General features: G+C 40.4%; 1 protein-coding gene across 5 annotated transcripts in view; it reads right to left on the bottom strand.

Annotated features, from left to right (window-relative positions):
- Positions 1-978: 978 nt before the first annotated feature.
- Positions 979-26,351, bottom strand: part of ltbp1 (latent transforming growth factor beta binding protein 1) — a 122,894-nt gene continuing 97,521 nt past the window's right edge. For all 5 annotated transcript variants that reach the window (XM_034608295.1, XM_034608294.1, XM_034608297.1 and 2 more), the window contains 12 exons: positions 24,900-25,025; positions 24,363-24,491; positions 20,335-20,463; positions 14,379-14,516; positions 12,750-12,911; positions 12,207-12,296; positions 11,647-11,775; positions 9,895-10,035; positions 8,018-8,194; positions 6,295-6,456; positions 4,591-4,740; positions 979-4,502 (listed from right to left, as the gene is read on the bottom strand). In XM_034608295.1, the coding sequence (XP_034464186.1) occupies positions 4,330-4,502; positions 4,591-4,740; positions 6,295-6,456; positions 8,018-8,194; positions 9,895-10,035; positions 11,647-11,775; positions 12,207-12,296; positions 12,750-12,911; positions 14,379-14,516; positions 20,335-20,463; positions 24,363-24,491; positions 24,900-25,025 (1,706 nt within the window). In that variant the 3' untranslated portion in view covers positions 979-4,329. The remainder of the gene's footprint in view (positions 4,503-4,590; positions 4,741-6,294; positions 6,457-8,017; positions 8,195-9,894; positions 10,036-11,646; positions 11,776-12,206; positions 12,297-12,749; positions 12,912-14,378; positions 14,517-20,334; positions 20,464-24,362; positions 24,492-24,899; positions 25,026-26,351) is intronic.

The following is a 26,351-nucleotide window of genomic DNA, read 5'->3' as shown; positions in this document are numbered from 1 at the left end:
TAATGTGTGAAATCTCTCTTGGAACGTTTCCAAGTGTGTGACCTTGAGTTGATGGTCTTTGTTTTTGTTTTTTGGCTTAACTAAAAGCCACTGACAATGAAAACAGAAGCACTGGGCTCAGTGAAGCCACACTGGCACCGTCCTAAAGGTTTTGGAAAGGTCACACACACAGCTACACAGTGACATTCTGAGGTAAAACACAACAAATGACATGAGTGTATCTGCCACTGAGGACAACAGGGTCATGTCCCAAATAAATGTAGGTTTAGAGGATTTTAAATGTCATGTTTCAATTTACACTCAGGTTTTCTAACATTCAGTTATGGTAGTATTCTGAAACACTCAGTAACTTGACCTGCAGTAACTTATTTCTTGGCCACTTGGAATCAGTGAGAATGAGTTGTGAACATACCATTGATATTAAACCACCTTCTAAGCTGATATGGTGAACTTATCCAACGGTATTCAGCTCCTTTCAATCTTTACCGTCTCTACCAACTCCAGACAAATATCTGCTGCATTAGCTGCTAAATGTTCCTGTTTTGTCAGCTGATAACTGAGTCTGAATCAGAATCTTTACTTTTGTATCAGGCAATAAAGGAACACAGTTTAATCCACTCTGTAATAGCAGCCTCTGAATTTATATGATGTATCTCTGGTGTGTGAACAAGACCAGCTCAGCTGTGATCCTCTCGTCAGAGATCATTTGAATTAAGTTATATGTATGAATAAAAATATGCTTACGGGATTTTTAAACTGAGTTATGGAATTCATACCCTAACCTGAGTGAATTAACTATTATTACTGAAAAAGCTTTTAAACCTGAACCAGTCAGCTGTCAGACCTGCAGCCCTGAACCGATTGGATCATTTGGGCTGCTCAGTTCTAGTCCACAGCTTTAAATTCCCAAGATGCAATCCTTCATCTTTAATGTAACAGACTCATGTTTGAAATGGTAAAAACTAACAGGCCAACCGGTTAAATATCACAATTTGTGGTTTAATACCAAGGGGTTTAATATACATTGTATTACGTATTCATAGAAAAAGATATTTACCCATGTACAAATTACAAATACATAGCTGTGTTCTCCACTCTTTTGTTTAAATGTACACAAGTTTCTTCTGTCCCATAGCAGCTTTGCCACCTGGCAAGACTTAGCAGTGAAATGTAGTTCAGAGAAGTATGGAAAATAAAACATTTCAGTCATCTCAACACATAGACACAAGGAGGAAGGAATACCAGGTAACAAAAAGTCTTTAAGCTCTTTGTAAGAAACAGGAAACAACAAGTAGATTTAGGATTGCATTTTACAAAAGTAGTGTAGTGTGGTAACAGGCTTTTCTTAATGGCAGACAGAGGGCGAAGGAGGAAGAGGAGGAGCAAACAGCTGACCTCTTCACAGAATTAAATATCCACAATCAGTTTGACTGGGTACAACATAAAACTGGATCCCCCAGCACAAGTCCAAAGGGTTTGTCAATTTGTTAAAAGAGCAATACGGCCTTGTGTAACACGTAAATCTCCACTTACAAAATAAGAAATAAACTTAGAAAAGCAACAGACAAAACATACATTTTATACAGTTCTGTGTTTCTATCACCAAAATACGATGACACCAAAGAGTAGATTAAGTTGAATCTTCATCTCAAGTAAATTACTGTTTGTTTCATTTAGTGTGTATTTTATACAGTGCAGAATATATGGGCTTTGATTAAGTAAGTGTGTGTGTGTGTTTTGTGTGTGTGTGAGTGTGTTGGTTGTATTTCTATACTTTTAAGGAACAACAGTCTCCTCAAGGATCTATGTCAATGTTCTTCAGCTTCATCTCAGCATTTACATCCCAGTTTTAAACACATACACCATGATTAAACATAATAATAAATGGCTTGTCAGCGACTCCATCAAATGTTGAATTAAGTGAAAAAATACATGTGTAGGGAAGTGGAAGGTTAGTTACTCAGGCAGCATAATAGTCTTCTGTAAAGTAGCGGTTCCCAAGCTTATTATCCACACTGGTGGTGTGGCCTTAAGAATGACAGTGTAAGTAAATCCACCGTTTTGGTCCAACTTACTTTGGATTTGGGTAACAACTCAGAAATTGGCTGTATTACCATCAAGTACTATCAAAGTAATGCTCCGGTCAGGATGAACTACAGCAACTGTTTGATCCTCTAACTTTTCCTTATTATCATTTCGAAATTAGAATGTGTCCATTACTCTTTGGTTTTTCCATCAGCCTCAGCTGTGATTTGCTATTTGGCAGATGCTTGCATGCTAACACAATTAAAAAAGATGTTTAATCTGTTAAACATTAGCATAAAGCAGTAGAACAAATGACCTTGTTACTGCCTTACAGACAAAAAATTGCATTCGAATGAGAAATGCTGTCAATTGCATGTACGGTACTTTAGCTGAATGATGCCACCTTCAAATGGGACTGTGTTTATCCTGTTTACCTTTTTGTGGTATTCACGCTTTGGATGTTCATTTCTCATTAGATGATAAGATAATATACAGTAATTTTAGTCACCACTATGTCGATGGAGGGGTGGGTGAAGTGTTTGAGTCCACAAAACACTTCTGGAGTCTCAGGTGTAAACCGTGTTGCAGCAGAATCCAATACAATTGAAATCAATGGTGACCTACACTTCAGATGTAGTAAAACAACAGAAAAAACACAACATGCCTTCATACAGCTCATGTGGTGTCATCCAAGTGTCCTCAAGCCCTGACAAACGAGGTCATTTACATCAAGTTTTAAGCCTAAATGTCCTCTGATATCTTCATACCAGGTGCATTCACTGACCCTCGGACACACCATCATGTAGCTACGTCCGCTAGTTTAGCCACTTTTAGTCCACAGGACTTTTATCTTCCATAAATAAAGAAAGAAAAAAATCATTAAAAACTGTGTTTATTCCTTGGCATGTTCCAGGCAAAGCCACATCACCCAAGATGTGTGGTGCTCTCATTGCTCATTGCTGTTATCATAGACACAGAAGCAGTATGGAGGCATGTTGTGTTTTTTTCTGTTGTCAACTTCATTGATGCACAAATGAGTATGTTCTCCCATTTACACAGAGGATATCAGCTGAGTAGGCTGTCCTTCAATATGGCCAAGGACACATTTGTGTTTACACTGCTAAGAGACTGTATCAACATGCGTCCCAGACCAACTCTGAATGGGGTCTGAGTGGTTGGAGCTCAATGGCCCTCGCGGGCATTTAAACCTGTTGACAGCTGTCCAATCGTGATCGGAGCACCTGAGACACATGTTAGTGGTGGCTCTAAACAGCTTGTGTTTCACTATACACCGGTAAATGTGACTCTGAGCACCTACACTAAACAATGTGCCTGCATTCTGTACAGACACATGCCAAGCTTTGCAGCTGCTGCTCTCACACTACAAGTCCTGTAAGGACATATTATTCTACATGTATTTCAGCAGCTTGTTCTCTACACTGACTGTTAAAAAAAATATAAAGGTTCTGTCCTCTGTCAATCACAACTCATCATTAAGGAAGAGTTAAAATACACTGATTTTATTTCTAAAAATGTTGTCATAAAGACGGTATGCCAGGTGTTTCCCCAAAGCACATAGCTAGGCTAATGGCATCTTATGAAATCCTCTCATCTATCTCTCTGGAGTAGTAAACATATCCCTAAATATCGCCAAATAATTCCTTAAACAAGGTAGACATAGGAGATGAAGCTAGTTACCTTATTTGCGATGCAGTCACTGAAAATCTCTTAAAAAATTATACTTTCAGGCCTTTTACAAAATTAGGCCTTAACATTGGAAGTGCTTATATAATATTTGGATTTATTTTATTGGAAAACTAGTAAATGAAAAAGTATAATAAATATATTACAACAAAGGTAGACTAAAAAACAGTGATGGAGAACGGATGGGAAAGGCAGGGAGTGAGGGAAAATAGTGACAATGACATGGGTAAACGGCAGATCTGGATTTAGATTATCTTTAAATTGGGGAATAAGATTTGAAGTTGATTCAAGGGACAAGGTTTAAGTTTTGAAGGTTTGATTTAGATGATGGACAAAAATTATAAATAGATTTTAACAGTTGTAGGTTCTCTCTCTAATTTGGGTATATGACCCCCCACATCTCAAATAATCCTCCCGGTCACTGCTGAGGATGAGCTATGACGTGTTTTGGGAGCGCTGCTGGACACTGACCAAACCAGGGAGTTGAACTAAGAGGTTAGTGTTCATGATTTGGCACTGACCGGATGTATTGGACGTCCTCACAAGTATAGTAATACAAGCTTGTGCGTGTGTTTTGTGTCTCTTGTCACCTGTCCATGCTCACTGTGTGTGTGTTGATGTGTGGTGTGTTGGAACCTCCACACAGTAGTTGGGTTTGTCAGAAGCAGTGAACCCTGGCAGACAGACACACTGATAGGAGCCCACTGTGTTGATGCACTTTGCGTTTTTACACAGCGACATCCGATTGTTCAGTTCTGAACACTCGTTCACATCTGTTGACAGAGGAGGAAACATTATGACAGATATTTCAAAGGTGTTTTCCTTTTTCTTTCGTTTTGTTGTGTGTGGCTGCTCTCTTACCAATGCAGGTCATGCGGGACAGGTCCAAGGTGTATCCATCGAAGCAGTCACAGGTGTATCCCTCCTGAACCCGCACACACCGACCATTCTCACAGCCATTCAGTATCCCACACTCCTCTGCTCGCAAACCCTCAAATGCTTTGAATGGATCTATAACAAAAACAGACAACATTCAGGAATCAATAGATAGCACTTTTGTTTGTTTGATTAACAAGAAAGATAGTTTAAACCATCAGTAAAACCGCGGTTGATTACCACGGTGTTTAGCTCATGGTAAAAATTGTCCAGCATCAAGCAAAATTAGCAAAAGTGTCTGTGGAGGTGAGGGGGGTGGGAGGCCCCCTCACCTGAACCACAGAGGATCAATCAGCACAGGAGAGACTGAAACACACAGGACACGGAGAGACTCTGGAAGAGACTGACGGAGCTGGAAAGCTAGTTGCCTTTAGTTGAAGTTTATTTATGTTTGTTAAGTGTGTTTGATTCAATAAAAATGCTAAAACCAGAATGGTTCGTCTCTGGCTGCTGTGGTGAGAGCCCCGTGGCATGGTCCACTGCATCAGATCACGATCTGGTGGGGTGGGGGCTCTAACAGCAGGAGAACTGTTATTAATCTCTGACCATAGCTAAGAAATCCTGACATATACTGTGAGCAAATTGCGTGAATCTAACAAACGCATATATTTTTGGGGGTTTGACGTCTGCACTTAACGTACAAAGTTGTCGACATCGTAACATAACATCGTAAAAATGTTAGCAATTTAAATTTTCTATAGTTTTTTTTACAGCACATTAACAGCAATCGTACTGATAACCATGATAATTTTGTTCACAAAAATCATGAAACAGTTTCATTACTAGTGACAACTGATCAAAAGCTGCAGAAGTTCCCCCAAGGTGCTCTTGAGATACCACATTCAAGAGGCCAAAAACGTGCTCTTTGAGGCCGCCGTGACCTTGTCCTTTGACCACCAGAATCGAATTGTTTAATCCATGAGTCCAAGTGAACATGTATGCCTAACCCTCCTGAGATATCACATTCACAAGCCATGTGTTTTGAGAAGTCACAGGGTCATTGACCATTAACCACCAAATTCAGGTCATCCTTGAGTCCAATTGAATGTTTGTGCCAAATGGGCATTCCTGATATATCATGTTCGTAACAACACAAGGTCACGTGACCTTGACTTTTTGACATCGACCACCAAAATCCAACCTGTCATTACAGGCAGAGGTCTTCACCTGGTGAAGGCAGAGGTGTTCTCTTCACCTGGTTGCTGGTCTGGAGTGAGGACCAGCAGTCTCTTGGACGGTTCGCTTTAATGGCTCTGATCTGATCTGTGTTGTTAGTTTGATTTTCACAAGATGGCAGCAGAGTGTTGTACAATAAGACCTGCTTGCTTTCTGAAGGGCTGAACCTGTATATTTATAATATAAAACCAAATAATTAAGAAAAGCTGAAACTGTATATTTATAATATGAAACCAAATGATGGAAGCTGGTAAAGGTTATGATAGGAACATTCAAACTGTTCCAAAAAGGTGTTGATTCATCTTTATGATTGTTTTGAGGGCTGTTGTCTGAAACAGTTAGTTTATGCTGCTTAACAGCTGTATAATGTAATAATGAGATGATTTTCTAGTGTTTTGTCCAAACCAATTCCCTGCTGTTAATATAAAGGAAACATTTAATACAAATACTTACGCTCCTGGTTCTCATAGAAGGGCAGGACAGCCTCCTGCTCAGGTGATGGAGAGTAGTCTGGCCTCACTTCATATTCATGGACTGGGCCAGCAGTGAGGGCATCGTGGCCATATGGCCGCCGCCCACCACCCAGAGGTATGTTACACATGGATGCATAATCCCCTGAGAGAGAGTGAAAACACATGAATCAAGAAAAGTAAGAAATACCAGCAACAACCGCTATGACATGGTAAAACACTAATATTATTGGTTATATCATCAATAAAATGAAGTGATTTGAGTTCCCACAGGCACGTAAATGGAGTGTGTGAGGATACCTATTCACAGCATACTCACCAACAGTGAATATCGAAGTTCAGGGCTGCCAGTTTTAAAATTAATCCTCATTTAACATTTTTGTGTGCATGTGTGACAAAAGTGAAATTTAAAAATATATTTTCATCTGATGATTACAAATTTTAATCAGCAATACAACAAACTGACAGGGTCACAAATCACATCGTTTGATCTGGTGCGGTGTGTGTGTGTGTATACACTATTATTCATCCAAACAAGCTAAGAGGAAGCAGGTAGAAATGAAGTCTAACCAGCATCCGGACGGCTACTTATTCCATGAAGGTCGGTGATTCGATCACTGCCTCATCCGGTCTGTATGTTAAAAGTGTCCTTGGGCAAGATATTGAACACGTAATTACCCCAATGATATACCATTAGAGTGTGTGTGTGTACGTGTGTGTGTGTGTGTCCGTTAGAGAAGGGATAGAGCAAGCACTGTATGAAAGCGTGTGTGAATGTGACCTGTGGTATGAAGCGCTTAGAGTGGTCAATAAACTAGAAAAGTGTTATATAAATGCAATATAACGAAACATATAAATTCAGTCCATTAACCATGTGTAATGGTATAATGTAATGTCACTTGCCCTGATTCTGATGGATGATGTGGACCAATTTTACTGCATAAGTCTGTATGCATGCTGTAATACATGCTGCTATCAAACATCTGAGCAAGTGAAATAGTGCACTAATAAGTTGGGTAAATGTAAAGATCAACACTTGGTCTTATGCTTGCTGCAAATTATCTGACAGGTAAATAATCTGTATTTATATAGCGCTTTTCTAGTGTTGATGACTCAGTGCACGCAGTGGAATGGGGTAGACTGGGATCGAACCACCGACCATTTGTCAGTAGACGACCTGCTCTACCTCTTGAGCCACAGCTGCCCACTGGTGCTTTTTCCATTATGACCTTCATTAACAATTGAAACCAACTGTTTGGAAAGATGGATGTCGTGACTACTCTCCTAAAGTGAAGCAAAAGCCTGGGGGCTGGCTCCTCGATGTTAATGGTTGGGACACGGACCAAACTAAGAATAAATACATTTCGAATATTTTTTTCTGTAAGATCGTTTCTTTCACTCATTTGTAACATGATACTATACAATGTCATTACTGACAGCTTAGGCTGACTCTCGGTTGGTCAAGCACGTGTAGATATCCTGGATATTTGGGCTTTATTTTTGAATAGTAGAAGGAAGTGGAGACATGTTGTCTACCATCTTCATATACAGTCTATGACTGAAACGTAATAAACCAATTCATATTCAGCTTGTGTCAACACTAATGAGACATGCACAATGTAAATCAAGTACATTTTGGTGAACTTGAACCTGCCCTGATAGTGTGTGTGTGTATGTGTGTGCACGTTGTGTTGTATAGTTTGTACCGGTGTTCTTCGGGGGACACAGGGCACAGTCCATGCCCCAGGCGTCTCCGTACAGACAGCAGCACTCTGTGTATGTGGTCTTCCTGTTGTGACCCAGCGGCTGTGTGCACGTCATGGTCTCTGTAACCGTCTGCCAGCAGATCCCCTGGTAGTCGATCTGCTCTGTCTCATGTTGCTCTGTAAACATATACACAGCATTACTATATAAACAGCACATGTGTGATTCCATCCATTTGTGTAAATAAATAGTATTACTGAGACATAGGAATGAATAAGGAACCTTTTGGTTGAAGCGCATAAACTGTATACATTTTTCAACATTGTATTTGTATTACTTGGTGTTGGTTGTCATGTGTCATGTTGTCAAGACAGAAAAGTATGATTTTGTAGTTTATCGCCATCATCACATCACTTAATGATGTCATTATCTCATGGTATGAAATGCCCACTGACATTAAAAGTGAAATTTACTTTGGTTAGTGAAAACAGAAATGAGGGGAATAAAACACAATCGAGAATTACTGCAACATAGTTGTATGCCTCGACCAACCAGTCAAGTCAGTTATACCCTTGTCTTTCCAGACTCGTGTCATACATGAAGTGTAGAATTGAACTTTGACCTTTTGCATATAAATTGTCCTAACTATTCATCCTATTAGAACACTATGTTAAGTTATGTCATAATTAGTTTATGAATTCTTGATTCATGGCTCAGCGATATCAGAATGACCTTGCCCTTTGACTTTTAACCACCTAGCTCTAATCAGTTCACCCATAAGTCCAATGTTAGGACCAAATTACAATATGCAAAACATAATGCTTAAAGGGGATCTGTTTCGCTCTCCCTTACTGTCTGTCATATATATAATGTAATGTCTATATTAAACAAGGTCAAAGTTTCAAATAACGAGGTAAATGTATATAGAGGACGAGATGATGTCAGCTTGTGACAGATTTCTGTATAGGATAATCTGCTCCAAGCACAGCTCGTTCTCCCATTACAGTCTACTGTAAACATGTATTATAGTCTTTTAATGTATTCAAATAGAAAAAATGCATAAAAATAACTGACAGTGCAGGTTAACCATGCAGTCATTTAGCGACAGCTAATGATATATTATAATTTATTCTATAATTCACAAATAACGACTGAAAGATTGAATCCACTGTGTTGCACAATAAGCAGGTAAAGGATGTAATATGCCCTGAATTGAGACATCGTCTTGTAATCTTTGTTTCTTTAATTTTGTTTACTCACATTCTGGATCAGATTCAGCCTGGAACATGTACACATGGTTTCGAGAAGTTTCAATTTCAATCAGTTATTGTCTGTCACTAAGTTTCAGAAACAAAATTGATACATTTTGACCAACATTTCCTCAAGCTTGGCCTTTTAATTTTTTTGAAAGTACTAAAAAATTCTAGCATATCATTGGCTGTGCCTACATTTGAAGTAAGAAAACATTTTACGAGTGGATGTCATGCCAATCCGAGGAAAGTGGCTTTTAAGGAGGCCTGAGTAAACATTACCTGTTTTAGTCTGAGGCTAAACTTCTCTAGTGTCTCAGAAAAAAGCGGTAGAGAAGATGTCGGTGCAGTCCATCAGAATTGGACAAGAACGTTTTGTCTGTCGGGTAGGGGTTTGAAGCTGTGCTCTCAGTAGGCTCCAAGAATGAAATTGATGGTTTGAGGAGTTTGAGGGTGAGCATGGCTGACTTTACTGAGATTTGAATTTGTGAAACTTGTTGTAAAGTTGTTGCCTAAGTTGTTGCTGAGACTTAAAGTTAGATTTTTAGTCTAGAATTTTCTTGTGTGTCTAGTTTGAGTATTTTTTGCTGACGCTCTGTTGGGATAAGAAGAATATGCAGGTTTCTTACCGGCCACCTCAGAAATGAAGACACATTGGTTACTGTTGGGGTCCAACACCATTGGATGTGTACAGAAACACATGAATGAGCCATCTGTGTTCATACACTGTCCACCAACACACACAGACTCATCCAGACACTCATTGATGTCTACAGAAAAGAAAAAACAGAGAAAATTCAGAGAAAAACCACACAACAAAACCAAATTATCATACCATCTGCATTATCTCAAGCTGTATTACATGGACAAACATATACATACACACAAACACATGCATACTGACAGGATTAACTATTTTGCTATAAGTGACAAAATCAAGCTAACTGAGCTAGCTTTCTTTGTGTGTTTTCAGCGTTAATGTGTTCCAATGCAAATTTTCCCTTAATTTGTAATTTGCAGGACTGAAATGCAGAGTGAAATCGCTTTTGTGCTGAGTCTGTTTCAATAGAGAGTAATAAATTGGAGATTTGACAAACAATATTAACTCAAGGTTCATTTCATTCAATCAAATAATGATAATAATTATTAAATCAATAATTTCCCAAATTGGGATCAATAAAGTACATCTATTTACTAGTTACTTGTAAGTGGGAATCTCTCTGATAGAGGGAAGACTGCCTTTACAACACCTTTCAACCTGTAAGAATTCAAATCATTTGGCCTGTGTAACACTCTGGCCACGTTTCAAAGGCAGATGCAATGTCGCTTGGGGAACACGGTAAATGACTCACTGTTGATTTATTATGAATAATATGGTTGTGATTTACCCTGGTTTCAACAGTCATGTGAGCCACCTGAAAGAGATCTTCAAGTGGTTCCATTTTGACTGAAGCTGCAGTGCAAAATGTGCCACCTGGTCAGCAGGAGGTGACTTATGAAAAGCTATTAGGGAGAAAGAGGTCACTACAAATCTGGCTATGATGGAAGCTCAGATGAGTGATTGGATTGCATAACCACTGAATGCCCTGACACATGGTGCCACCACAGATGAAAAAACAGAAAGCTCTGACTTCTCTCACACCTTTAGGCTGTATACAGGGGCTAGTTTTCAGGGCACGTGAGTATAAAAAGACACAGAGTGAGTTACAGTACAGCACAGGACAGTTTGAGACAGTTCTGCCTGCACTGGCAGTGAAGGCAGAAGTGGAGAGAAGAGATAGAAGAGACTGAGAGTCTGCCAGGAGAAGCTGAGGTAATGGAAGGACAGTTCTTTGTCTGTTATAAGCTAATTAAAGAGAAGTGACCAAGCAAAGAGTCTCAATTTGTTTTGTGACTGAGGGAGCTTTCTTCTCCTTCACAGCAGTCTGAGTGAGGAGAGAGAACAGCAAGACCATGTAAGTAGGACAAGACTGCAAGGACGAGACGCCAAGTTGGCAAAACCTTTGAAGCTAAACAGGACAGTGGCGACACGGCAACACTCCCTATGCTACACCCCTGGAAGATACAGAGACCACTTTTCTTTGAACTATAGCATTACAAATACTATAGTATTTGTATTTTCAGGACAGTCAACACAAGTGTTTGTTTACATTTTTAGACTGCGTACATTTAGATTATTATTATTAAAATAGTGCTTTCAGGCTGTCTTTATCTAACATATTTTGAAGTGGCTGTCTTTTATTTATTTTAGTTTTGGGGGACTCTTCCATGCTGTTATTTTATTGTAAAAATATCATATCATAATAAAGTATAGTATAGTATTTTTTCAATTGTGGACATTATTCACATGCACAGACATTAACATATAAACAAACCCTGACCTCTGCACTCCAGCTTGGAAGGGTCGTAGTCCTGTCCAGTCTTGCAGTAACACTCATAGCTTCCCACAGTATCCAGACAGAAGCCTCCTTTACACACCTCCTGGCCAAACAGTGTACATTCATCTGCATCTACAGGCAGAGAGAAGGCAGCACATGTTACTATTCTACTATTCTACTAGAGCAGTTATGTGTATCTGAATTCTCAGACTTTTTATCTGAATTGGTGCTTAGCAAAATAATAAAGTTTTATCGAGGGTGAAAAATACAGTCATTATAGTTTTGGTGATTTCAATGCAGGGTAAATATAGTGTGCTAAATACAATAGGACCCTCCTCTCCAATGCACACAGGAGAACACTGACAGTTTTTGAAACCAGTGTTGTAAGTCACGTGCTGTTCCTCTCCTAATTTCCAGGAGGTGTGAACCTACCTGACACAAGACAATCTCCAGTTATGTGCTGCATGTGTGAAAGTGCAAATCCAGACAATGGAGTTATTATGTGAATAAAACTAACTAGAACAGGGTCCGCTATGTAACCTACATGTGAGGTCTAGTCTTACCTTTGTAAGTGTCAGCAGTGGGTACTCCATACAGCAAGTCAGCACTGGGAAAAGAACCTCTTCCATATGGACACATCTGGTTAAAGTGGTCTGAAAGGGGACAGAAATTGAAGTATTAAGGTTGGCATGCTTGTATGTCTCAGCAGTATATACTGTAAGGGCAATTTATCAGGTATACCTCACTGTGTAGGCTAACAGAGGAGATTAGTTCCTGCTTAACTGTTTAAATACACAGATTCAAGCCACTGTTAATGTGTGCCTTGTTGTGATTTGACCCTGTACAACATATCATATCACAGGCTCGAGTAAAATACTCGATGAAACTCATTTACCCACATACAAAGATCAGGGACATGGTATATGCAGTGGATAAGTCTGTCTGTGGTGGTACACCACATTAAACCAACTACACACAGGGGTTTTTAAAATGATAATGACTAAAATGTGATTCTAAAATCTTATGGTATATAATCCCACTGATATATATCCCAATACTGAGTGTATCAATGTGTTATTATTGTGTCTCCTCCTCCCCTAACTCACCTGTGCCATTGACAGGGCAGGGATGTACCTCACAGTTGTCACCCCAGCCAGCTCCCAGCGTGCAGCAGCACTCCTGCAGGGTGACGTGGCTGGTCAGCACACTCTCACACAGGTTCTCATCATTCAGATGATAGTAGCACTCCTTACGCTCCACCGACGATGCTGAAGCAAGAAGGAGAGAGGAACACACACACACACACACACACACACACACACACACACACACACACACACACACACACACACACACACACACACACACACACACACACACACACAGTAAGTGGCAAGGATCAGATGGGAGATACAATGTATTCAGCTCAGTGGTTGTCACTGATGTGAAATCAAGACAGTTGTTTCTGCAGCACAACTGAATACCAGTACCCCTCCACACAATGTTATACTGTACATGTCATACGTAATGAAAGAAAATGATTCCGTTGTAAGGACCACACAATACAGATTGCAGACTATTTATATATATATATATATATATATATATATAATAAATTGGGATTCTGAGCTGAAAGACATCAGCTGAAGAGACCAATGCAAACAGAACATATGACATTTTATTTAACAATAATGAGCGGATTTGAACACAAACATTTTGTGAATTATTTAATAAAAATCTCACTTTGCTCGAAACTCAGATTGATGATTAGAACTTAAACGTTGCTTATATGTCTATTGGGGATGTCACTTTAATCACATCTCAGTTGTGCCTGAACATCAGTCTTTAACTGGTAATATGTTCAACAGCGAGGAAGAGTGCAATGAACTGAGAGGCCTCTAAACACTCACTGCAATAACATGATTATCATTCATCCAACTATATGAATGCTGATCGTGGTTTCAACTCTCTACTTATTTTCCTATTTTTAAAAAGCCTAGTGTTATTAAAGATAACTCAAATTCAGGATTAACAAATCAATCAAATAAGCTGGTTGAGATATAACAGGATTATCTCAGACTGATAACAACATGTTATCAGTTACCCCTGGTTACCCTAACCCTGGATTAGTTATATTATGTTTAAAGAATTGCGTTCAACCTGAAGATGTCCAAACTAACATTACAGAGTAGCATACCTGTATCCTCAAGATATAACAGTAAATGACTAAGTAAATACATAAGCACGTGAAGATGTGCTGCTACCTTCCTTCTTTACTATGTTGCATATAAGGGTTGAATGCTTGATGGCAGAACTGTGTTAACTGAGTTCTTGTGGATGAATATACATTCTTTAAACTTCCCATTACAGGATTTGGTCGTACTATCATAACACTGGCTTCATTCATCACACATTCTTTATTAAGATACTGCTGTAAATAAAGGATTCTTTTGTTTATATAAACCATCAAACAGTCCACAGTCATGTCTGGATTTAATTTTAGAGTCATGTAATCCTTTCATGAGTGTACTGTTACGTAATGTGATTGGCTAAAGGAGACTCATCGTTGTTTACGTCGTCTGGCTTCCTGGCCTTCTGTAGCATAAACAAGAAAATTGTCTTGTCTTGTGCCTATTCACTGTATAATGTGTAAGTAGCTCCGTTAAACAACTTGTATGGAGAATTGGTAGTGAGAGGAAACAAGCTGTACACCCTGATGTCCTCGGGTGGCTCACCTGTCGGAACAGGCTCACACTTGGCGATCATGATGTTATAGTTCTGGCCGCTGGGACATATGCAGTCGAAGGAACCATCAGTGTTCACACACTGAGCTTCTCCACACACACTGCTCAGCAGCTCGCACTCATTCAAATCTGTGGAGAAGGAACACAACATAAATGTATTGGTCAGACGGATTAAAGAACTAAAGACTACATAGATCCTGAATGTCTGCCTGTCTTTGGATGGAACATCGGTGAATTTGGGTAATCTGGGATAAAAAGGGATAACAAATATACCTTGGGTGGTGATTATGCATGTAAAGCTAAAGGGAAACGAAAAATTACATGGCAAGGAAGTCGTAAGCTCTACTGGCTAAAACTGATGCATATCTGTTACATCAGAGGCAAATTAGATAGACAAATAGAAAACATGTTAATGAGTCAGTACTGATCCATAAGTGAATGGATTCAGTTAAACCCCTTTAGCCATCTGAAGGCAGCGAGACAGATATGTTGATTAATGTGGCGCCTCTAATTTCAGAAATGCCACATAACAGTGCTATTGTGTGTGGTTATCCATTGAGTTTAATTTAGTTGAATCACATGGGCACTCGGCTGCTCCCCAAAAACCACACTCTGCAAACATCACACTGGTCAATTATATCTCTATATTTTCTGTCTATATAAATAGCAGATGCTGGATTATGGAAAATCATTCATTCTTGGCATCATGACCCTGTGTCCTAAATTTCAGTTGTGCCATATTTTATAGGTGAAATGCATTAAAATCCATCTTGCTGTATCATATAATTTACAATAAGATGAGATCAATCATGAAGGAATATAATTATAACTGAAACTGTTGTATTGGTTCAGTTGTGTAAACAACTTCAACAAACTAAATTTTTGGATTATTCATTTTAACCTTATTGTTAAATATTAGTGTAGCCTACATCTGACTTAGCAACGGATGCAGTGCAAATAATATGTATTGATATATTCTATGGATCACCTATATTCATAGACAATGTAAATGTTAGATTTACATATACATCAATATCAATGGATGCCTTGTGTAATTCAATCTTAGATGCTCAAGTCCACTGAATAACTTTAAATGTTACAAAGGTCAGTGGTACAATGCCCAGGGTAAAAAAGAAGACGAGGTTTCCAAAATCCATATAAATTTCATAGGAAAGTCTTTGTCTGTGCAAAGGGATGTCGGAACAAGCTGTGTTACTACACCCTCTGATGCATTATTAGGACAAAACTGTTCTGCAGGAAGTAGACTGTATGTTTCTCAGAGTGGTGAGAAAAGAGCAGTAAAAGATGAAGACAGATGGTTGATCAGAGCTTCATCCTACAGCAACATAATGAAAGATGAAGAGAAGTAGACAGAGGCTTCACATGATGAAGAGCAGCTCAGTCTCCAGACTCCAACCTCATTGAGCAGCTTCGATGAAGTGGACACTAGATGAAAACAAAGCCAACTACAAGTGAAACACATCAGTGTGAACGTCTGTAACCGTGTTGGAACAACGTTTCTGAGCAATGTTTCGTTTCCATTATAGAGAGAAGAACAGTGAGTGTGCTGCTGCATGTAATCTAAATGTATGACATTTAGATTACATGAAGGATTTCCAATTGAATGACAAATCTTTGTTATTTCTTTGTTCTGCACTTTAATTTCATGGTCCCTGAGACGTTATGCTGGGTAAAGTTCAGTAACAACATTGTACAGTAAGGAATCAAGTAAAAAGAGATCTATACAATAGGCAATATCCACTTATCTTGTCACACACACTTTGACGGTTGCAAAGGAGGTGTGACGATGGACTCATGTCTTATCTAAACTGTAGCTAAATGCCAGGGAGAGACAGATTTACACTGACTACTTATATCAGTCCAAAGTTTGTCAAACTGTTCCATGAACAGGAAGCAGAACCACAGCTGTCTGATTTGAGAAGTAGTTGTAACAGACAGTGAGGAATAAAAACAATGATAGTTGAGTTTCATCTTGAAAAAAGCACAGAAAGACAAATATAGGAACCCTGCTGAACTATCTACCCTCCCCCTCAGGATTTATTCATTATAAGTCAACTGATATGAATCCAAAACCAACTGAGCCATGTGTTATTTTATGAGATTAGCTGGGAAAGGTGTGGGGGTGGAATCTGGTCTCTTTGGAAAACAAACCAGGAACTTGTTGTCAATCAACAGATAAAATACTATATGCTTTGGATGTCATCATAGATGAGCTTCCCCGATACTGCAGCAAGGTGCTCAACTTTTGTGAGAATCAGTTAGATATTTAATTAACAGGTAGACAGGTGTCAAACTGACAATGCCTCTGTGGGGAGAATAAAAAGTATAAAGGGAGATAGGGGAGTGATGAAGGTGAACATAGAATCTCAGAGGCAAGAAAACATCGGAGGAGAAGACAAGATATAGGGAGTAGAGAAAAAAAGTTCAGCTGAAGTAATGGACGGGGAAAGTAAAGCAAAAAAAGTTGGCTGATAAGGGTAGAGGGATAAATCGAGGGGGAAGACAAAAAGACGCTACATTCTGAATGGTTAGTGGTACAACACAACCGTTGGTTTTGGAGGATTGTGTAAGTTAAATTACATTACATTACATTTAGCTGACGCTTTTCTCCAAAGCGACTTACAATAAGTGCATTCAACCATGAGGGTATAAACCCAGAACAACAAGAATCAAGAAACTACAATTTTCTTCAAGAAAGCCAAACTACAAAGTGCTATAAGTAAGTGCCCTATAAGTGCTACTTAATCGCTGTTTGTATTTTATTTTTTTATTTTTTTTCAAGGTATAGTCGGAAGAGATGTGTCTTTAGTCTGCGGCGGAAGATGTGTAGACTTTCTGCTGTCCTGATGTCATTGTGGAGCTCATTCCACCATTTAGGAGCCAGGACAGCAAACAGTCGTGATTTTGTTGAGTGTTTAGCTCGCAGTGAGGGAGCAACAAGCCGATTGGCAGATGCGGAGTGGACGGGCTGGGGTGTAACGTTTGACTATGTCCTGGATGTAGACTGGACTTGATCCGTTCGCAGCACGGTACGTAAGTACTAATGTTTTGAAATGGATGCGGGCAGCCACTGGTAACCAGTGAAGGGAGCGGAGGAGCGGAGTAGTGTGAGTGAATTTAGGTTAAAGACCAGTCGAGCTGCTGCATTCTGGATGAGCTGCAGAGGTCGGATGGCAGTAGCAGGTAGACCAGCCAGGAGGGAGTTACAATAGTCTAGGCGTGAGATGACCAGGGCCTGGACCAGAACCTGCGCCGCCTTCTGAGTGAGAAAGGGGCGTATTCTCCTGATGTTGTGCAGCATGTATCTACAGGAACGTGTTGTTGCAGTAATGTTGGCAGTAAGGGAGAGTTGACTGTCGAGTGTCACACCCAGGTTCCTAGCAGTCTGGGTGGGGGCTAACATGGAGTTGTCAAAGGTAATAGTCAGGTCGTGGGTGGGAGAGCCTTCCCTGGAAGGAAAAGTAGTTCAGTCTTATCAAGGTTAATTTTCAGGTGGTGAGCAGACATCCACTGAGAGATGTCAGTCAGACAGGCAGAGATTCGTGCTGCTACCTGTGTTTCAGATTGGGGAAAAGAGAGGATTAGTAGGGCAGTCTCAGTTGAGTGGCCTGCCTTGAAACCAGACTGGTGAGGGTCAAGAAGGTTGTTATGGTGAAGATAGGAGGAGAGTTGATTAAAGTATCTCGCTCGAGAGATTTGGAAAGAAAGGGAAGAAGAGAGACAGGTCTGTAGTTGTTTACTTCAGACGGGTAGAGGGTGGGCTTCTTCAGGAGAGGGTTAACTCTTGCCTCCTTCAGAGAAAGGGGCAAGTGTTGTAAGTAAGTAAGTCAGTCAGTCAGTCAGTCAGTCAGTAAGTAAGTAAGTAAGTAAGTAAGTCCATCTGTGCAAGCCACAGTGCAGTGATGATTTGGCACTGAAGGGGAGTCAGTTGGCTAGGTTAAACTCAAGTGTGACTCAGTGGCACTGCCAAAGAATAGATGGGAAGTGTGTGTGTGTGTGATGCACATACTGTATTTGGGTATGAGTATGGGAGCATGCTGGTGGTTGTGGTACTGTACTTTGTGTCTGTGTGTGTATCTTGGTAGGGTTGGCCACTAGGAGAGTGTGTGTGGGGGAAGTGTTCTATCAGGATACAGCGGGGGGAAGTCTTCTCAAACAGTCCTTCCTGCTGGAGGAAATTTGACAAGATGGGGGCTACAGGGGGAGAGTTACCCCAAGGAAACCACCAGCACCCATCTGCTCAGACTCATTCCAAACCAAACTTGAGGAAAACCACTGATTTTCATGTATTGATACGGTGCGTCAACAATACAATACTACAACAATACAATACAATACACCAGCAGTGGTTTCGGCTAATCATATATCTAATATAAAAATATATCCAGATTGAAGAAAATGTGTGTGTCCATAAATTGCAGTTAGCAATTTGTGAAGAAGTTGACTCTTCGGGGGAATCTTTATAAGCTTTCAACAATAAGACAATAAGACCTGGTATTCCGCCCTGATTCAGTCAATAGGGTTGGGCACCAGTTCCAACAAGGCTGGTACCAACTGTACCGTATCCCAACGCAGATTTCAGTGCCTCATTTTGGTGCCTGAGCTAAAGCTAAAAAGGGTCTAAAGTGTGGCTACACATGAAAGGATCTCAACACTTGGACATGCAGTAAATGTTCGAGCAAAAGCTTGTAGAGTTGGTGGCAGTATGCACATTGTTGTTTGGGATCCGATCAGTGAACTTAGAGAAAAGAAACAAGGAAGGGAGGAACATGACAGATTCAATGAAGCACCTGGTGACGTACAGGATACATTAGAAACATGACCTGAGACAAACCAGCCCCTCGCCTTTCTACCGATACCTGACCGGCAGAGGTGGGAAGTACAAATACTTCGTAACTGTCCTTAAGGAGATTTTTCAGGTATGTGTATTTATTTTCCTGATGACTTTTTACTTTTACTCCCTACATTTGAACACAAAAATCTGTACTTTCTACTCCTTACACTGTCAAAACTGGCTCGTTACTTGTTTCAATCTCCACAGATGACGACATGATGTAAAAGACGTAACAACACAGAGAGGGAAAGTCAACCGCGGACAGATGGAGTTGAGTTAGTGTACAGTTTGTGATGCAGAGAAAAATACCAGCAGCGACATGGATGAAGAAAGTGAACCAGGAAACATTGCCGATGATGATCGAACAGATTCGGAGAAGCAAGACATTCCCCATCCATTGTATGACCTCCGCGGTTGGCGAACCGCTCGCTTTTACGCACGGCACACCTCTCGCTCACTCGCTTGACCCCTGCCTCGGGAGACGCGAAGGCCCGGCGGTGTGTGTGCCGTTGGGGGGGGGGCAGCGCGAGACCCTAAGCATCTGGAGGTTGGCCGAGGTCGAGCGGCTGTACCGGTAATGATCCTTCCGCAGGTTCACCTACCCACCCCACAAGTATCTGTACTTCTATTACAGTAAACAATGTGAGTACTTTAGCAACCTCTGCTGACCAGTACCAGAGGCACCGAATTTGGGCTTTCACAGCCCATGGTGGCCCAAGCTGCATTTATTTCTCCACTGGCTTGTTACTCTATATTCTTGGGGAAAGCCAGGCAGACATCAACTATACTGTAGATATCATATTCGACAAATGAAGATGTCATTACATATGCAAAGCTTGGGCAGAGTGTGTCATTTTGTGTGAAATATTGTTGTATTCTTCTGTTAATTCACCGTTTTATACATTTCTATACCATTGGCATAAATCATACGATTTCTGTCACTTGCAAGCAGTTACAGTAAGCTAGAACTGGACAGTAAGCATATTATTTGAGGTTAATACAGAAATCAAGCTGTGGACACATTAAAAGTAAATGCATTATAATGTAATACATCCAACTTAATATGTAATGCAACAAAACTGCAACACTTACCCACACAGCCTTGGCCATCCTCGGTCTCCCGGTAGTCCTGGTCACAGAGGCATCGGAAGGAGCCCAGTCTGTTCTCACAGAAGCCGTGAGAGCCACATAGTGTTTCATTGAGACCACACTCATCAATATCTGGAGAACAAACAAACAAATACAACAAAGATCATATATATTTGTTCCTGGAGTCATTTGTTCCATACTTTGTCTCTAACATCGTATTTATTGTTGAGGGTTACACACACACAGACAGACACATACACACACACACCTATTCGCTGTTCTTTAAAGGGGACATAGCATGCAAATTCCACTTTGTTAGTGCTTCTACAGGTTAATGTGGGTATCTGGCATGTCTACCAACCCAAAAACTCGGGGAAAAAAACACTCGCGCGTTTTGTTATAGTTCCTCTAAGTCAGAAACGTCATGCTTGAACGACTCGATTGAGCTTCCTGGGTTTTGTGTCGTAACAAGGAACTGGAAGTCTCCCTACATGGTCTTGGCCCACCCCCCACCTCATCCCCCCATCGCCCCCCCGTCACGCCGGGTTTACACCGGAGGCAGCGAGGCTGCGAGGCAGCGCAGCGCCGTTCCCAAGCACGCAGCCGCCTGGCTGTTCACACGGGACGAGCATTTCTCCGCTGGTCAGCCCGCGATTCACTCACATGTGGCATTTGTCTGGATCGTTGGGACTGGGAGGCTGCAGCAGTTACTCGGGCGCGACCGCTCGCTCTCCCATGCGTGAGCTGGAATTTGTGTCAGCGCTTGTTGTTGTACCCGTTGAATGTCGGGGTTCGGGGGTAAATGATGGTCTTCATAGCCCCCCCCCCACCTCTCTTTCTCTCTCTGTCTGTCTGCTTGTGTGCTTGTAGTGGATGGGCAGAGGGGGACATTTAATTATGTGATTGGGAAAATTAAAACTCCAGGACAACAGAAGGGGAATACAAAGTATGGGATGCATATTTGATAATTTATATCATATAAAATATGTAATTTATATCGTTTAAAAACATGGGGGGGGGGGGGGGGGGGGGGGGGAGCTGGCTCATTAGCATTTAAAGTAACAGGCACTCAAAACAGGTCACTCTGTGGAGGGCTGTTTTATACAGGGTAAAAAGGGTGCTGTTTTATATGATCCTTGTGGTATTTTGACCAAAGTATGTTACAGACATTTCATTAAGACCCCAAGGAACCATATCAACTTGTGGTAAAATGGGCATGCTATGTCCCCTTTAAATATTGCATTTTCATCTCTCACACCTCCTATTGTGCAGTGATGCTGAAAAAACCCATTTAGTGTCGACTTTCTCTCCATTTCAGCCATATCTGGCAGGGAGCATTGACAGGGTTACAAGTTTGATGCTTGATACTCTGATTGTCGATCATTCTCAGCCATCTTGCATTAAGTTCTTCAGGATTCCACCACTCTTCATCCTACCATACTAACTTGTCAGCCTACAAATATATTTCTAAGACTCACACAAAAATCCTCAGTATATAGCTCAGCTCAAATATTCTGACTCTTTCCCGTCCAGGGACATGGCTATTGATGAGTTTGTAGTTGTAAGTTAACTAGTTAAGTCGACTGTGTTTCCTGCACATGTCTCTCACATCATGAAAATTACTTGAAGCCCATCTCTATATGTCAACAGGGAGAATCAAGCTGGTTCCAAATGTCTTATAAGTCAATTCATCCACAACAGTCAGTTCTCACACAGGCGAAGGACTGATCAACCAATAACTGATAACTTGAGTGTCTCAGGCTTTAAAGTCATAGTTTTTGCAGACCAGGCTACAAGAAACATTTCTTTGAAAATAAATAAAACAAAACATAAAAAGGCAATGTCCCACATTGCCCTATTGTATGGCCTATAATGGCTCGGTCCTCATATAGTCTTAGCCCTGGACTCTTAACACCCACTAAGTTTATAATAATGTGGATTCCTTTTGACTTGCATTAATTATACACAGACGCAGCAACATCCATGGATTCTGGGAAGAACTGTCAGGGCAGCTGGAACGTATTTGACCTTTTCAGTTTTCTGTCCCATCCTGCTTAATTTGGCTAAATATGGCATTAACAATAGTTAATATTCAGTAATACTCCACAGTGCTTATTGAAATGCATGATGGTGAAGCCAACAAAGCCAGCATAACTATAACTACTCATCTCTAGTTATGTCTTTGTTCTGTTTTTGTGCATAGTGAGCCCACCTTCAGCAGTGATATCCTATATTCAGCTCCAGTCCTGTTCGAAATGACCACATCTAATTCAATGTGCATGAGAAAAAGCAGCTTCAACCCTAGATTCATACACTCCTGTGTTTGTCCATCGTCCATTTTATTCTTTTAAATTTAATAATCTACATCTGAAGAAAATATTGATATTCCAACAGTCTTTTCTCAGTCACTATGACTTTGCATTTCCTGTATTTAATTGCCCACTACTAGCTTGTTAAGCTGTCACCACCATTAACCACAACCAGTGTTAATATTAGCGTCCATGTTGCCTAGGAACCATGTTCTCACATCTTAACCACAGTGTACACAACTTCCCACAATGTAACCATGAGAAATGATGCATTTTCACTTTTTGTTTTACACTGACTGCAATGGAGCCACCAAGGAAAAGAACGATTTGGCAACATTTTGATTAGTTTTTTCTCCAATCAAACTATGTGCATAAAAGTGTAACATAGATGTTTTTTATTGAAATACATTTTTTTCAAGGGCTTCACCACCACTTCCACAACGATCACCACCACTATCTAGACACTGGAGGATCTTGTCCTATGTCTTGTCCTCATTGGGTCTTTTATTTAATGAAGATGCTTCTCACTGTCAGAATCGAATCTCTAAAACAAACTCTGTTTGTACCTTTGATCTCTCCTTATTGCACTGGTTTCATAAAAGTGTGACACTCAGACACACACATACACTTGAGTCTGAGCCCCCTGCATAAATCATGAGGCAGAGAGCAACAAATATCCCTCCTTGTCTAGACAGCCAGATCAAAGGCTTCCATCTGTTTCTTTTGCTCTTATTTTTTCTTTTCTCTGTTTTTTTCTCTGAGGCAGGAGGGGGCATTAAAAACAGCACTGCCACAGAGACCAACACGCCAGCCAAGGTTTAGAAAACAGGATCAGCATATGTCAAGGAAGCTGAAGACTTTTTCTTCATCCTTCTTTCTAGCTCAGACAAAGTGGTAAAGATGGTAGGAGTTAAGGAAAGTAACAATCATACAAGTGAACAGGATGAAAGTTACATTAAATGTAGCATTAATCTTTGATAAAGTCAAAATACATCAAATACAAGCTCGACTAATTTAAAAAGTGGGCGAGACTTTCTGTGACTGCTAAATCATTTCAAATCATATTTACAAAATAAGGAACATTATTTATTAATTGGTAATTATGAATTCGACTAAACAAACATTACATGGAGTCCCTTAAGGATCCACTGAGCTTCTTTTATAGCTACATGTTCCCCTTTGATGCTCTCAGTTTAACGAATATTACAACATCTCTCATCATATTTATGTAGATGACACACAACTCTATGCAACAATGTCACCAAGTGAATACCTTCCTTCACATTTATTATCACTTCTACTTATTTATCTATTTACATGTGCACCTTACTGAAACATAAATTGTGAACGGACATATGATTACGCCCCTGTGTACATTGTGGCCCTTTTATGACTAGTTTACTAGTATTTGTGAAGAGAGAAAATGTGTGTGTGATTGTTGGATTGTCAGAAAGTTACAGAAACTGTTGGATACAGCACTCCTAATCTGAGTGGGTTAGCCACTCAGCTATCTAACAAGAAATTCTGAGTAATAGCATAATTGCTTTACATGACTGGGTGAGGACTTAAATTGGTATATTTTAAAACAGGCAGATGAAAACACTGCGTGGTTCCTCTCAGACTTCTAAACCTAATATATGTTCCCACGTATTTTTTTTTTTAATAAAACACAAACTGTGTGTGTGTGTGTGTGTGTTTCCTTTGTATGACATTGCATCCTACCATCACAGGAGGGTGTGTCGAGGTTGGCAGTAAATCCACTCTCACACACACACAAATAGGATCCTTCTGTGTTGACACACTCGCCGTTGGGGGAACAGAGTTCTGGCTCATCCATACACTCATCAACATCTGGGACGACACAGAAAGAGACATACTTAGAGGTGTGTGTGTGTGTGTAAGTAAGTAAGTCCATCTGTGCATGCCACAGTGCAGTGATGGTTTGGCACTGCACTGCTCCTGCTGGAGGAAATTTGACAAGATGGGGGCTACAGGGGGAGAGTTAACCCAAGGAAACCACCAGCACCCATCTGCTCAGACTCATTCCAAACCAAACTTGAGGAAAACCACTGATTGTCATGTATTGATACGGTGTGTCAACAATACTTGGCAATTCAGATAATATCACATAAACAGCAAAGGCCAAAGGTAACAGGAGCATAATACCAACATGTGTGCAATATGTGTGTGTTCATTTGTTCAAGCAGAGCTACACAAACACGTGGTGGTGAAAGGATGTGTCCTTCTGTCCGAGCTCACCTCTGCAGCTGGTACCATCGATCTGCTGGTATCCCCGTGGGCAGGTACAGGTGTAGGAGCCCATGTTGTTCACACACTCCCCTACAGCCTCACAGGGCCTGGCTTCCTCCACACACTCATCCACATCTAAAATATACACACGTCAGTCCCATTAGAAGAGGTTCTTCAGATTGAAACAGACATTTAGAGACACAATCATATAGTGTTCTAGTCTTCACAATTTCAAATGACCTTTTAAGACTTGGTTTTAGGGTTAGAATTAAGGATGTGTGTGTGTGTGTGTGTTGGTTCCTGTACTTATATCTTTGTGAGGACCATTTTAAGCATACACCGTACAGAGTTAGGACATTTTTGAAAAGTGAGGACATTTTGACTGGTCATGTCTATCTGTAGTTATGAGGGCCAATTTCGGTTCAATACCATCACTGTGTGCACATTTTGATGTTTGGAGGACATTTTGCCTGGTCCTCACAAATTCAATGGGCTGTTTGAAGGTTAAGACTTGGTTTTAGGGTTAGGGTTAGAATTAGGTTTACGCTAAGGTTAGGCATTTAGTTGTGAAGGTTAAGGTTAGGGTAAGCGGCTAGGGAATGCATTATGTCAATGAGTGTCCTCACAACTATAGAGAAACGTGCATCTGTATGTGAGAATGCCCAGCCACTGTGGTGCAGATAGGGGAAGAGAGGAGCTGCTAAAAGCATTTATACTTATATCTGAGTCACCTTCAGTTGTGACCATGTGTGTGGTTACCAGCATATTTACAGGTTGCTTTGCATTATTAGTAAAGACACTTCGAAGACATTACTGTTATCTTAAGTATCAGGTTAGTAGATAACATTAATTTGCAAACATTAACAGAGGAAAATATATTTATACACAAGATACAATAGTACCTCATGGTTAACTCTCTGCCCTCTAGTGGCCATTAAGACGCATTGGTGTGCAAAGACACCACAGGTAAACAGCAACATTCCTCCTCCTCCTCCTCCTCCTCCTCCTCCTCCTCCTCCTCCTCCTCCTCACTGCAGTACCACTCAACCACTGAATTTGCAGTGATTAATGTATGTGACACTGTGTCCTTGGTAAATTAAACAGAAATACATCACTGACATGTTTTCATGTTTAACATCATAAAAGGCAGCAGCAACAGACCCGAGGAGGTGGGGAATTACTATTCAAGGCTGGTCAATACGATTTTTAATGTTATTACTGGAATGTTACATATTTAGAGAAGATGCTTTTTCTAGTGTCATTCGATTTACATTATGAAGGGCAAACTTTAACTAACTAGAATGGCACTCAGTGGCACACATCCCTCCACCAAGAACCATCAGTCCCCTTAAATTCAATCAAACTGCACCAAAATCCACCCATTATTGAGTTCTTCCCTGGCCCAAACTGCATCCTTCCACCAAGTTTCGTGGAAATCTGTTTGGTTGTTTTTGAGTATAC

This window comes from Hippoglossus hippoglossus, chromosome 15 (assembly GCF_009819705.1).
Source record: "Hippoglossus hippoglossus isolate fHipHip1 chromosome 15, fHipHip1.pri, whole genome shotgun sequence".
Taxonomy (NCBI): domain Eukaryota; kingdom Metazoa; phylum Chordata; class Actinopteri; order Pleuronectiformes; family Pleuronectidae; genus Hippoglossus; species Hippoglossus hippoglossus.
This window is presented reverse-complemented; position numbering and strand designations above follow the sequence as displayed.